Source organism: Polyodon spathula, chromosome 1, assembly GCF_017654505.1.
Source record: "Polyodon spathula isolate WHYD16114869_AA chromosome 1, ASM1765450v1, whole genome shotgun sequence".
Lineage (NCBI taxonomy): Eukaryota > Metazoa > Chordata > Actinopteri > Acipenseriformes > Polyodontidae > Polyodon > Polyodon spathula.
In genome coordinates, this window is record NC_054534.1 from 10,106,571 (window position 1) to 10,122,410 (window position 15,840).

Consider the following 15,840-nt stretch of genomic DNA (forward strand, 5'->3'; position numbering starts at 1 on the left):
AATGGAAGGCTTTGTTTATTATTAATGAGCACTGTCCTCTCAGAATGCTACAGCACAGCTCCTACCTGGAATGGATGCTTTGATAACCTCCCAGAGTAGAACAATAGAAGAACATTTGGCACCCTCTGTCCATCACAGATAAACCGCATGGTTTTCAGAATGGCTTTTATAGCACCAATTATCACCTACTTGTTTCAGATATCTGTAAATGTATTTCAATCTGTGTTTTATTCTAATGCAACGCATTTCATAAACATTTGTTTGGTTACCAACACAGCAAACTTACTAGAACTTCTGAGATATCTTAGACAACAGTGTGTTTTGATGGTTGTGCCCTCAATGTTTAAATGTTCAGCTGGCACAGTGTTTATGTCAATGTGCTTGTGTTCCCAGTAAGATGCAATAGAAAAGTAATAAAACTATTGCTCTAGTAACTAAAACAGGCTTCAAAATGAGGCTGAATGATGTATTTTATTCTACCTGCCCTATACAATTACCAGTAGTGAGAAAGTGAAAAGTGATTGAAAAAAAAACAAAACGTCATCTCTGTGACCCATCAGAAAAGGTCAAATAAGAACAAATATAACACACAGTAATACGGAGAATGAAATACGGCTACGACGATAAGAAGGCATAATTGTATCCATAGGGCGGTAACTGCATGTGCTCGGTTTTTGAAAATGTAGAAATGATCGCTTGTAGGCCCTACTTGTTCTAAAGCAAATTACATCATTTCCACTCTGATACGTCCCATACAATCTCAGCAGCAGTAGTCTATTAATATTTACTTGGATTAGCTGCCTGTTGTTGGAAAAATCCTTTTACAGTATTTTCAAGCTCCAGTTACCCAGAACAAATTACCTCAAGAGAATGTGTATCAAACTCTTAAAGAACAAGCTTTTTTCCTTTTTATATCTTTCCAAAAAGAAGTCTATAATATATATATATATATATATATATATATATATATATATATATATATATATATATATATATTTTTTTTTTTTTTTTTAATGTACAGTACATTATGAAGGACATTATAACATCGTAATTACAAAAAAATTGCATTTTGCATTTGTAAGACTCAGTGCTTTTACCCAAACCTTCTAATTTGTCCCACCTGCTGCAATGCCTTCAGTCGGGAGTAATCTGCGGTTTTAACTAGGGCCTCAGCAGCTCTCCTCGCCCGCTGCTGAGGGGCCCCTTTGGGGAGGGCAGGCAGCACTGAAAGCACATTCTCTGCAGTCAGTTCCTGGCTCACCCGCTGCTCCACTCTCGCCTGCAAAACATTCACATAGTCACGCTGTGAGTATCCAAGAGTGCATTTTTTTCATTAATAGCACCCTGGGAGCTGGCGCATTAAAATATGAAGCAAAGGAGAGTAAACACACACACACATACAGAGCACAGGTGTGAAGACATACATCACACACTGAAAAGTTACAAATAATGTACCCAACTGTAATGGAAGGGTAAATTATTTGACAGCTGAGCTTGTTGTTTTACTTGACTAGGCCCCTGCAACACTTGAAGTTATTGTTATTGCTTATATCCCTGTATCCATCAGGGCAGGAATTCCACAGGCAGCTGCAATGCAAGTTTCCTGCTGAAGCTCCAATGTGTGTTGACTGTCTTGGAAGGACCACCATGTAAGTGTTGGAGAAAGCTCATTCCAGTCATTGGCCACAACTGTATGTAGAACAACCAGCTATAGTTGTGTAAATGTATACTCATACGAACACTTCATGAATGTGACCCATGCTACACTATATTTTCCAGTGGAAGATCTATACTACAGAGGAGGAAATAACGTTTAAAAACTAGTTGTATGAACAGCAATGGACAACAGTTTTACAAGACCCTGGAGAATATCTTATTTTGTTTCATAAAGTCGAATGAAACCTGCTGAATAATGTTACGTTAGCATTTTAAATTACATACAGCTTTGTAGTTTTCCATATACAGTGGCTCTCAAAGGTATGCACCCCCCTTGGACTTTTCCACATTTTATTGTGTTACAACATGGAATCAAAATGGATTTAATCAGGAGTTTTTGCCACTGATCAACACATAAAAAGTCCATAATGTCAAAGTGAAAAATAAAATCTACAGATTGTTCTAAATTAATTACAAATACAAAACAGAAAATAATTGATTGCATAAGTAGTCAATATTTAGTAGAGGCACCTTTGGCAGCAATTACAGCCATGAGTCTATTTGGATAAGTCTCTACCAGCTTTGCACATCTGGACACTGCAATTTTGCCCATTCGTCTTTGAAAAATTGCTCAAGCTCAGTCAAGTTGGATGGAGACCTTTGGTTTTCAGCAATTTTCAACTCTTTCCACATATTCTCAATTGGATTGAGGTTCAGGCTTTGATTGGGCCACTCCAGGACATTGACCTTTTTGTTTTTAAGCCACTCCAGCGTGGCTTTGGCTGTATGTTTGGGCTCATTGTCCTGCTGGAAGATGAATCTTCTCCCAAGTCCCAGGTCTCTTGCAGACTTCAGCAGGTTTTCCTCCAGGATTTCTCTGTACTTTGCTGCATTCATGTTGCCCTCTATCTTCACAAGCTTTCCAGGCCCTGACACAGAGAAGCATCCCCATAGCATGATGCATGATGGTGTTCTCAGGATGGTGTGCGGTGTTAGGCTTGCGCCAAACATAGCGCTTAGCATGGATGCCAAAAAGCTCTATTTTGGTCCCATCAGGCCATAGAATCTTCATCCACTTGGTCTCAGTGTCTCCCACATGCCTTCTGGCAAACTCGAGCTGAGATTTGATTTTAGTTTTTTTTTTTAACAATGGCTTTCTTTTTGCCACTCTCCTATAAAGGCCAGTTTTGTGAGCACCCGGGCTATTGTTGCCGTATGCACAGTGTCTCCCAGCTCAGCTGTAGAAGACTGTAACTCCTTTAGAGTTGCCATAGGCCTCTTGGTGGCCTCCCTGACTAGTGCTCTTCTCATGAAGATACTCAGTTTTTGAGGATGACCTTTTCTAGACAGATTCACGGTTGTACCATATTCTCCATTTCTTAATAATGGACTTTACTGTGCTCCAGGGGATATTCAATGCCTTGGAAATGTTCTTATATCCTACCCCTGATTGGTGCTTTTGAAGAACCTTATTCCAGATTTGCTTTGAATGTTCCTTCGTCTTTATGATGTAGTTTTTGTTAGGAAATGTACTAACCAACTGTGGGACCTCCCAGAGACAGGTGTATTTAACCTGAAATCATGTGAAACACCTTAATTGCACCCAAGTGGATTCCATTCAACTAATTATGTGACTTCTAAAGACAATTGGTTGCACCAGAGCTTATTTAGGTGTGTCATAGCAAAGGGGGTGCATACTTATGCAATCAATTATTTTCTGTTTTATATTTGTAATTAATTTAGAACAATTTGTAGATTTTATTTTTCACTTTGACATTATGGACTTTTTTGTGTTGATCAGTGTCAAAAACGAATTTAATCCATTTTGATTCCATGTTTAACACAATAAAATGTGGAAAAGTCCAAGGGGGGGTGAATACTTTTGAGAGCCACTGTACTTAACGTAAATTGTGACATTTCGAAATGTAACATGAAATACTGTACTACTATTATGGCTTCCAGTTGACTTTTGACATGCTATTTTGTAGTTTCTTAAATTACATGATGTTAAATAAAATATCTAAATTATGTTAATGTATTTTTTTTCTTAATTCAGACTCAATCCTAAAATTCTAGGCGATGCAAAACATTTGGTCATAGCTGTAGATTTTTATGAGTGTCGCAGTGGTACCTGTTATCAATTTAAGATTGTCGTCTTGTGTATTTTTTAGTGATGCCAGCCACAACAAAGAATGTATGATTCCATTAAGGTAATGAGTGATGCGTCAGTGTACATATTAACGTACAACTACGTCAGCAGTATTTTGTAAATTTCCTTGTCCAGGTTCCTCCCCACTTAATGAAACTGCTCCGGTTACGATGAAATTGTAAAGCTTGTACATTGTACTATTAAAATGTGACTGTTGGTCAAGATGACAGCTTCCAGTTGACTTTTGAGATGCTATTTTGTAGTTTCTTAAATTACATGATGTTAAATAAAATACCCAAATGATGTTCATGTAGTTTTTCAGTTTTTTATTATGTCTCAATCCTAAAACTCTAGGCGATGCAAAACTTTTGGCCTCCAGGTGACTTTTGAGATGGGCGATTAGTGTCAGTTTTCTGTATTCATCTGAGTCAGGATTTTACAGATTAAATTACCCAATATCTAAATTAGTTTAAGGCATCGATTCAAATAAGTAAACAGGGACACATAAAAAATCAACTCGGGTCGGTGTTATGTTTCAATAGGTGCAATAAACGTAAGGTGAATTCCCATTACCACTACCAGGCAAGTGTTCTCTGAAGAAGCTCTGTATTCCCCATGACAGTCAAAAAGCGTTAAATGCGTCCTAAAGGGGAAGAATCCTACTATACTGATCTACCAAACCACTCTGTCGTTTCCTTGGATATTATGTTACGTTCGGGATCCAAATTCTGTAAGGATTCCATTAAGGTAATGAGTGATGCGTCTGTTCACAAGATGACATTCTTACGAGACATAAGTGTACTGTAGTTTTTCTAAAGAGGACTTTTTAGGATGATATGAAGATTGTTTGTGAGCCAGCAAAGGAACTATCATAAATGAAAGCCAGTTTGTAGGGGAAAGGGTGAAACACTGACAGACTGTACAGTCTTCACATGTTTAGAGGAGGAGACAGGAAAAGCTTAAACAGTTCAAGAGAGTCATCAGTACCTGTGAAATATATACAAGGAAGGTTAAAGGTTAAAAGCCTTTTCCATCATTGTTTACAATTAACAGCGTAATATATTTGTTACAAGCTTGTGAATTATTAGACACAGACGCATAAACACCATCCATTGTCCTGACAAAATGAAATGCTTCACAAGCTCACTTTCCCCTTGAGGTTCCAGAGAGGGGAACGTGCAATACAGTCAAACCTTTGATGCAGGATTTTCCTAATGGAACTTTCAAATAGTTCAGTGATGATTTCACTGATTTCACAGGAACCGTGAATGGAGGGGAGGGGGGGGGGGTGTCTCCTGCTCAATTTGCCTAATCAGGTAGGGCATGGGAAAGCATGTCTGTTTTAGATGTATTTGGATTTGCACTCACAGCACTATGGTGTAAGGCATATTTTACATTACACTTGTATACTAATTCTAAAGGCAATGTGATTGTTTGAAGCTCAAAACTGGTTTCTAATACCGCCAACATTAAATATAACGCACCAAACAAGAACACTCTGTGCAGTAGTTACAAATAACAGCTGTGCATCTTCTGGGGAGCCCTGGGGCTGATTTCACTGGACACCAGAGTCGCTGGGCATTGGGAACACACAAAGTTTGAGTGGCTTGTTTCTGCAGTCTCATTACACAAGGGTGTGACACAGGCCAGCTGATTTTACTGGACACCAGAGTCGGTGGGCATTAGGAACACATTCACTTTGAGTGGCAAGTTTCTGCAGTCTCATTAAACAAGGGTGTGACACGGCCCATCTGCTTTCAACAGTTATTCCATTTGGTACAAACTCCCAGCTGGACCAACTGGAGTTCAGGACTTAATTACTGTATTGTCAGGGTTTGATCCCTCTACCTTCCAAGCAAACATGTGATATTGTGCTCCTGTTCTTTGAGAATACTTTGTGTTTTGCTCATGTGTAAGTCAAGACCAATCTGAGCTCCCATTGCATGTGAACCTGCATATTGCACTCCATGTCCTTGCGCAGCTGTCTTCCCTGGCGTGTCTCTACGGCCACCTGGATTTCGTCTCTGCTTGTTTACACATGCTCAGCCACTCTGTTTAGTTGTGTGCCAATTAGGTGCAAATTAATTGGTGGCAGCACACTTCGGGGTTCCGCAGTTCCTTTTCTCTGACAAGACTTTTATCTTTCTTGACAGATAAGGTGTCTATGTTGTGTTTAAACCCCTTCTTGGATTACAGACAATTCATTGAAACAGAAAAAGAGTTACAGGCCTATACTGCTAAGAAATGTCAGGCTTGAAGATTTATAGCACTCTTTTTTTAACTCTGTGCACTGCTGTGTTTTGGTGTGTGTGTGTGGGGGGGGGGGGGTTGTGTACTGGGCTGTTTCTGTGCCAACTGTGTGAGTTGTTTGAGTCAGATTTTAAATACAGATTCTTCAAACTAAGAAACACTGGACAGTGGGGCCTTTCTCAATTTGGTAGAGAATACACTCTGATTTTCAGGCCAGTGCGAGGGGAAAATGTACTAAAGCACCTCCCTGAAATGTGTCAAGGTTAGTAGCACAGCCATTTGTTTCAATTTCTGTAACGACAAGGCACTTCAGATCAGAAAAGAGGGTGTCCTGTGTATATATCTGAGTACCAGAGTAAAGCCAGGGTGTAAACTAGTGAGTGTTTCAAGCACTGTACAAAGGAGCCGTTACAGAGCTTGCAATCTTGTCTCACTTGCAGGGTCAGAATTCATAACAGCAGTACATCACACAACATTACACACTTTTTCATTTGAGCTTTTACCTTTATTTTAATTAAACCCAAGGTAGATTAGAATTTTCCCTGTACAAAATAATGATTATGTTAAATCCTATAATTCTCAACCTTACACCCTCTGAAAAACGTGACATTTCTCTGGATGTTGTAAACATTAATATCAGTGCATCAGGCAAATGTAATGAAAGACAAGGTCGATGACGTAGCAGGCAATTCTCAATGTCACCCCAGCCTTCCTGCCTGTCAATATCAATACCAGCATGATAAATAATATAACATTGTACTCTAGTAACACAGGAGAACAAAGTAGAAGGATATGTAAGCATCTGAAAAGAAAACAGTAAGCTTGATGTGCTCCAAACTCTGAAACTGTTTTCAAAACTGACCATTATGTCATGAATAGCCCCCAGTGGAGCCTGGAAGAAGTTCTCATGTATATCAAACATCCCACATCACTGTCACGATGAGCAAGCTGCAGGCAATGCACTCACAGTACCCATAGCGCTGGATCCACATTACTGACACATTTCACACAGCTGTAAACTGAACTCAATGACTGGGCACCGTACAATGAATTTGTTCCAATTGCACTCTTACATGACTATAGTAGCAGTATCAATGCATATAGCACCTACCACTGGAACTGTAGAGGAAGCACAATAGATATATTGCACAGCAGGACCAGTATCTTATGAAGAAGGCTTACTGATGCTTTCCTAAAACGCCTGTGAGTGCCAGTACATTTTCTTTAGCTATTTCCTGTTTACACTTCTTTATTATTTTATACTTACTGGCAACAAATAATATAAACACTGTGCATCTCAGGATCAAACATGCAATTCTCAATAAACTCCATCAAGAAAACGTGCTTCCATAACTATAAATGGATATCATATAAGGTAAATAATGCATTTTTCATCAACATTTTTGTATTGGTTGTTCAAGTTCCTGTTAAAATGTTTAAAGAAGATGGTAGTTTGTATTCTCTGACTATTCTTACCATTTTCCAGCCTTCATCCTGACAGGAGTACTCAAACCCTGCTGTTTGTCACAGATGCCCGACAGAGGACACTGAGAAGCTGTGGCTGCACCATCACTGCTGCCAATGCACACCTGCTCTTGGTTCAGTAGAGCACAAGTATTCATTCCTCCTCGTGACTTTGTTAAATCTGTACATCTCAGATGTTTTTTTTCTGTTCTATAAACCCCATATCTTTACTCAAAGTCCTACGTTACATGGTCTATTCATTGGGCCTACTGTGTATGTTGTTTTAATTATTAAAACAGGGACCTTCCTGTTGTTTTACATTGATACACAAAGACACATAATGCAAATGACCACTGGTCAGATTCATGCCATAACCCCTGTGACAGAAATACAATGAGTTCTGGTGATAAATCTTCCTCCCAACCTGTGAGGGCGCTAAAAAACGAGAGGAGAAGTATCTGGAAGGGCTGACCTGACAGTTCATTTCCGGGACAGGGAAGTGGGTCAGCCTGGAAAGAAGCGAGACTCTGTTGTAAGACCGTATTGACTTGAAAGGTAAACGAGGGCCAGCTGCAAGTAATAAGGCAGCTGCAACCGTTTACCTAGATGTCATGTGGGATTACATACAGGGGCCAGGGAAACGCTGACCTTTTCCTTCGTTTGGGTGAACGCTTGGAGAGAGAAGGACAGAGAGAGGAGCTCTCGTTGTGAAAAAGAATACGTGTTGTATATTGTTGTGATTGTCTTTATAACTGTCTGTGTTTTCACCACTAGACAGCTAAACACACAAATCTGGGGCTGTCGGCGAAGGTCAGTACGAACCGGATCACCACTGAACCAACCGTCACGAATTACCCGTGTCTTCACCACCGCACACACATGTCTGCACTCACCCAGAACTGGTGACCGTGTGTTTGTTTTGTTCGGGACTGTGCCCTGTTATTGCTTTCCCCGCGCTTTACACATTGTTGTGTATAGCCGGGGGTTTATTATTTTACGGTCACCAAACCTGAATTACAAATAGAAGCACTTTTTCACAGGATATCGTTGTCTGCCTGTCACTCCTGCATCACATCACCGCTACACCTGTTCCCCTTGACCAGCCACTTTGCCACACCCCTTACCTAGTTACTGTACTGCTTCATAAAGACAATATTCACCATCACTTGTCTGTTTCATTTCCTGCACCCCTGGTACCCATTTCAAGCACTGTTCCATGTTTTAAAATGTCCTCATATTACTCTGGACTGCTGTGTGAAGGTTCTGCCTCACATCAAATGTAATATACTTGAGCCTAGCACACTAGCAATAGGCTACCAAGCCTAATAAATCAAAGGATTCTAGGAAAATATTTTTTTCATACTCACACTTTTTTTTTTTTTTTTTTTTATCATCTGGGTTTGCATTCTTAAGCTGACCTTTATCAAATCCATTTCAACAGAATAAATACAAATTATATACCATCACGATGAACCCTGCATATTGTTATGAAAGAAACAATTACTGGACTTGCCATGTATGGATGGTGTTACCTGTGAAAGTCAGAAGAAATTACATTGATAAAAATCTTAAACACAGACAGGCACAAAACCAGAATGCCAGTGAAAGGACACAAAGGGTGAGAAGGGACTAAGGGAAACGGGAAACTACACGCCTGAATGAAATAGACAGAAAATTGGAAAGACTTTTTCTATGAAGGTTTTTGTGTTGTTTTTTTACAGAGCCCCCTTTTTGGCAGCCCAGCTCTGTACCGAAGACATCCTGCTGCCATGTTGTGGTGAGCTAGAGGCTGGGGAGACCCTTTCTATTCTTGTCCGACTTCTGCAGCCCAAACAGTGCATTAACAATAATGAAGAAAACAGTAGACTGTTTGCCTCTGCTTGCTATCATGCAATATGTGTTCTTAGTCATCATTTATTACTGGTTCAGCATTCGTGGATATTTGGCAAGTTTAATAAAGTCACCAGCACATTGTACCTGATCACTAGGATACACGTAATCCCCATCACCACCACCACTCTAAAAATAACTATGAAATCAATTATTTTTCTGGGATTTCAACACATATTTTGCTGTTATGCCATATCTGTAAGGCATGAGTTAGTCTTAATTTACTTAAGACGGGAAGCATCAATCCAGTTTTAGTACTTTTTACCTGTATGCAAATCTGGAGCCAAACAAACTTTAAGCTCAGCTGTTGTGCATACAATAAGAGACAGGTAAACTATACAGTATTACCATAGTATCTGCAAATGCACAACTGCACAGTGTCTCATAGATAGTATTCCAGGCTCACAGTTGGCTCCACTAGCATTACAACATGTATTTGTTTAATTAGTATTGCAATGTTTTTTTTATTCTTTTTGTAATATTAACCAATGCCTCATTACAATAATTGTAGTACAGCATTTGTCTCATAATATTGATGGCTTACCATGCACTTAATCCAAATGCAGGAGCCATGGTTAATGTTGTCTTCTTATTCTGCTCACCAGAGAAATACATATAAAAGGCAAAGCTGGTCTCAGTGGCACACAGCTTAATAGGAAAGTTAGTGTAAATAAGTAAACAGAAGAGATTGTTGAAGTATTATAGAGTGCAAAAGGTCCCACAGGGGTTTATACAAATTAAAGTCTAGTGTACATTCAAATAGAACAATGCATATCAACAGAAGTCTGGAAGCATGCAGCTGGGGTCTTTAATTTTTATTGACTCAAGCTGTGTGTTAATTCAGCAAAGCTCACGCAAAGGCTTAATGCACTCTGCTGTGCCGGCAACTTGGTGGAGGCTTCAGCTTGTTATAGAACGTTTTTAGATCTCAAGCATGCTACTGTAGCTTGGTCTTAATCACCACTATGTTACATGTTCCCGAGTAGACTTTTTATGTTTTGTTTTACAGTCATAACCACAAAGCATTGGGATAGATGAATAAATGGAGAACGCCCCATATTGCATAAAGTACCTTACTTAGTAAATATATTGCTGTCTACTACTATTTTTATGACCAATGAGCACCACAAGTGGTGAACTGGATTACTGCAGAACTTGAGAAAAGAAAATGTTCTCAGAATTAGACTTTCCCAGCATCCATCACGTTGTGTAGCATGTTCACCCAAAATATGAATGTGAACCACATTCTGAATAATTGCAGTACAGATGCATATGAGTGACCCTTGGATGGCAGCAGATACGTCTGTACAAGTAAAATTTACATATCAATTAAACAGCCAATTAGAAAGCGTTTTTTACAACTTGGCAGGGTCAGAAGTCACCTTGGCTCAATGAGAACAGACATCCAGTGTTTCCTAATCAAATACCTACTGGTTAAGGTGCTTGTTTAACAGGATATCTCCATCATTTTAAATCCCCATTATCCTGGCTGCAATTCAGTCCCATTTAAGTATTTTACTCTGTTTTTAATGTGGTTTTCAACATATTTAAAATACTCTCCTCTCCGATTCTCAGCCACAAACGTGGAGTCTGTGGGTGCTGTGGATGCTGTCATAGGCGTGGGTGCTGTGGGTGCTGTCACAGGTGTGGAGTGTGTGTGTGCTGTCATAGGCCTGGGTGCTGTGGGTGCTGTCACAGGTGTGGAGTGTGTGTGTGTGCTGTCATAGGCCTGGCTGCTGTGGGTGCTGTCATAGGCCTGGGTGCTGTGGGTGCTGTCATAGGCCTGGGTGCTGTGGGTGCTGTCACAGGTGTGGAGTGTGTGTGTGCTGCCATAGGCCTGGGTGCTGTGGGTGCTGTCACAGGTGTGGAGTGTGTGTGTGCTGTCATAGGCCTGGCTGCTGTGGGTGCTGTCATAGGCCTGGGTGCTGTGGGTGCTGTCACAGGTGTGGAGTGTGTGTGTGCTGTCATAGGCCTGGGTGCTGTGGGTGCTGTCACAGGTGTGGAGTGTGTGTGTGCTGTCATAGGCCTGGCTAATGTGGGTGCTGTCATAGGCCTGGGTGCTGTGGGTGCTGTCATAGGTGTGGAGTCTGTGGGTGCTGTCATAGGGGTGGAGTCTGTGGGTACTGTCCTAGGGGTGGAGTCTGTGGGTGCTGTGGGTTCTGTCATAGGCGTGGAGTCTGTGGGTGCTGTGGATGCTGTCATAGGCATGGAGTCTGTATGTGCTGTGGATGCTGTCATAGGCGTGGAGTCTGTATGTGCTGTGGGTTCTGTCATAGGCGTGGAGTCTGTGGGTGCTGTGGATGCTGTCATATGCGTGGAGTCTGTGGGTGCTGTGGGTGCTGTCATAGGCATGGCGTCTGTATGTGCTGTGGGTTCTGTCATAGGCGTGGAGTCTGTGGGTGCTGTGGGTGCTGTCATAGGCGTGGAGTCTGTATGTGCTGTGGGTTCTGTCATAGGCGTGGAGTCTGTGGGTGCTGTGGGTGCTGTCATAGGCATGGAGTCTGTATGTGCTGTGGGTTCTGTCATAGGCGTGGAGTCTGTATGTGCTGTGGGTTCTGTCATAGGCATGGAGTCTGTGGGTGCTGTGGGTGCTGTCATAGGGGTGGAGTCTGTGGGTGCTGTCATAGGGGTGGATTCTGTGGGTGCTGTCATAGGCGTGGAGGCTGTGGGTGCTGTCATAGGCGTGGAGGCTGTGGGTGCTGTCATAGACCCTACCTCGGTGAGTGCTGTCATAGGGGTGGAGTCTGTGGGTTCTGTGAGTGCTGTCATAGGCATGGCGTCTGTATGTGCTGTGGGTTCTGTCATAGGCGTGGAGTCTGTGGGTGCTGTGGGTGGTGTCATAGGCATGGAGTTTGCAGGTGCTGTAGCACACTGGTGTTCTGTCTCTTAAAGAAGTGAAAACAAAGAGAGAACGATGCATCTGTAACTTTACATGGCAAATATCACTAAGGGCTCTATTGTGATTATCTACACAATGGTGCATCTAAATACTGCCTCCCTCATTCAGTATTTGTCATATTATTATATGTAAATATCTTGTGTTAAGTGAGTTAACTATCATTCCCTACCACAAAACAGTTATAAGAAACCTTTTCGTGTTCCCCTTGATTGTGAAACTGAACAATTTCTCCTGCTTTGATGATCACCCAAACAGTTTAATACACTGTTATATAGAGAACACTGCTTGTACACTTGTGTCAATATCCTAGCAACCATTGCAGTACTCATAACGGACAAAGGGCAGAGATTTGCAAACAGTGATCAAATCAAGCTATATTTAAACCTCATTAAGCAGGCATGCATTCTTTTTGAACAAGTCAGTCTTTTGTACACATATCAGCCATCATTTCACAGATAGTTTAACTCAAAAGATGTAACTAGAGAGATAAGATTTGAAACCAACACTGATAAGAATATCTGGAGGTCTTTGTGCCTCAGGGTAGGTGCAGATCACCGAAGACGTTGAATAATTACATCTTATCAAGCCACCATTTTCAAATGATCCTACCCCTTCTGTGTAGAAGTATACAGTCTAATTCCAGCTCCAGGTTAGTAGTACATTACACATGTATATGCACTTACAGAAAAGAAGTACAGACTGCAGAATCTGCTACCCTACTCTTGTTTGAATTCCGATCAACACTACCTGACCATCAACTTATTTTCTACTTTTTTTCAAATCCTGGCTCACTCACTGACTCGCTGTGTGACCCTGAGCAAGTCACTTCACCACCTTGTGCTTCGTCTTCCAGGTAAGATGTTGTTGTAAGTGACTCTGCAGCTGATACATAGTTTACACACCCTAGTCTCTGTAAGTCACCTTGGATAAAGGCATCTGCGAAATAAACAAATAATAATGACCATTTTGGAGATCTGGAAAGAACAAGTGGTGAAGATTATAGATAAACTGATTGATTACTGCTTAGCTGAGCAAATGAAGAGCTACGGTCTGCAAGCTGACTCAGGGTTTAAAACTCTGCTAGATGAAAAGGGACAGATCTAGTTTGCTGATACGAGCCCCGAAGTATCCTATCTGAAGTTGTATTTATTGAAGGTGGGGGGAGTGAACGCATGTTCAATATAGAGGACTGCCATAGGGAATGCACAGCACTGATGAATGCCCACCTGGCTGAATGGCACACAGCTGCTATTGTGTTAAATCCATTTTAATGGCAGGTACCAGGGACATCCCCAGATCTTTTCTCCTTGAAACTCTCCTGAGGCTGGTTCTTCAAAGATTTTCATCTCAAACTATGAAATCCAATGATTCATTTTCTGTTTTGTTTTTTTTCTTAAAGTGTTGTCGATCAAAGGAAGGGAATTTAGACAGGGGTGCAGTGTGTATACTGTTCTATTGAGAACAATACCATACAGCTAACAAGAACTTTTTCAAATTGAGCCACTACTCAAGACACTTGTGATAGAATCTCCTGTAAATAAGTTTCACAGGTGTCTATTAGAATTTTAAATTGAATTATTGACTTTAATAAAGCTGGAAAGAAAATACCTAAAGAAAGACTATGAGAGTTTTCTGGATAAGAACTTGCTACCTTTAAACTGTGTTCAGACTAAAAACGATTTCAGATCCTGGAGATCGGTTCTGACAAAAGATCTACTCTGTTCATACATGGTTCATTTAATCAACCTGTTTCTTTTTATTTTAATGGCAAGGAAAAACAAATATTCAAAACAAGAAATTTTCAGATATTTCTAAAACAGAAAACAGAACTTTGCAAAATGTAAAAGAAGACAAAAAAATGACAAGAATGATAACTGAAAGAAAATAGTCTGATGTAATGTTTTAGTCCAGCACTTCTTTGTGATTGCCAACGAGGAATATAGGCTACTGCTTTAGTCAATTTCTGGAATATCTAAAGCAAACCCTAAAGTCATTCAAGAAATCAAAACATAGGAAAAATATCCCTTAACCCTTTAAGGACCGTGATCGTGTAAACACGATCATACTGAAGTGTCATTCTGAGCCTGTGATCGGGTAAACGCAATTAAAAAAAAACACACTTTGTTTCTTTGATTTACTGGGCCACCATACTTTGCAGTACAGCTTGGTAATGCATATCACTGGATAGAGGAGGGATTGGATTTTTAAAGGTGGAGACATTTCACAGCAGTAAGCAAAGACAAAACATGACACAGGAACTTGTTTACAGCTAAGAAAAAAACGGGGAAACACTGTAAATCCGATGTATTTGACTTAGTTATAATAGAACATGTATTCTTTCTTGTGTGTTTTAATATTTATGCTTATACACATTTATAAATATCAATAATTGATAATAATGGAATGAAGAACTATTATTTTATTTATAAATATTTATTTTGAAAAAATAAATCAAGACTATTGTCCATTACTGCTTATAAAGATCCTGAGAATAAATGTTTATTATGTCTTGTAATTTGCCCAAATATTTTTCAACAAAACTACAGAAGCATTGCAAGGTCCCTCAGGTTATAGAAGAACATATTTCATACACGTACCTCTAAGCAGAATACATAATAAAAAAAAAAAAGAAAAAAGAAAATAAATAAATTAAAAAATGAAGGAAATATCGTGTTGAAAAAAAAGTAAAACGTTTATATGGTTTCTGAATTATTTTAGTGTTCCCCAGAATGTGCTGGAAAAAAAGGACACCAATTCCAAGATGCTACTGTAAGAAATAGATTTTTGTGAATTTTTATAGGAAGCCAAAAAATACCCTGGCCTTGGGGTAGCGGCAGCAAACTGAAACGTGCTTGGTCCTTAAAGGGTTAAAGACAATCTTATTGTATGTTTGCCTGTGAATTAAAAGTGGGTAATCTGCCATAGAAGAAACTCGTTAGATGATCAATCAATTTTTTATATTGAAAGTTGCAATTTACATACAAGACAAGAGATTCAAACACTGGATTTATTCCATTTTGGAAGGACAAATATACAGTAAGAGATAAATAGACCAAATGAACAACAAAGACAGACAGATGGTAATAATTCCATCAACGCTCTGCTGCTTTTCTAATTAAATAAGGAATATGCTGTCCTAACCACAGCCAGCCACAGTTCAGGAAAAGGTTTGTAGGTCTGGCACTTATCAATTCGCTGACCAGACAGCAGTTAGCAGGGGAACAACTAAGTAACTAACTAACTTAACACACTGTAATAAATTGACATCTTAGCCCATTGAACTGAATGGATCAACGACGAACATCTTACCGTTTAACTAAAGAGCAAGCTCTGTACTGGAGATGCAAGTACAGGTCTTGTGCTAATGTCAGTATTATTAACTCATCAGCTGCTAGGAGAAGAGTCAATATAACCCACAAAATAAACAAGGGTCACAAAGAGTTAATACAACTCACAAAATACACAGGGGTTTCTAGTTACTATACACAATTGAAACACATCACCAGAGGCAACACTAAAATCTGTACTGCAA

General features: G+C 40.0%; 1 protein-coding gene across 1 annotated transcript in view; it reads right to left on the reverse strand.

The window, feature by feature from the left end:
- LOC121313883 overlaps positions 1-15,840 on the reverse strand; it is a 106,537-nt gene that overhangs the window by 8,660 nt on the left and 82,037 nt on the right. Inside the window, exon 8 of the mRNA XM_041246668.1 lies at positions 1,121-1,279. Within this exon, the coding sequence (XP_041102602.1) occupies positions 1,121-1,279 (159 nt within the window). The remainder of the gene's footprint in view (positions 1-1,120; positions 1,280-15,840) is intronic.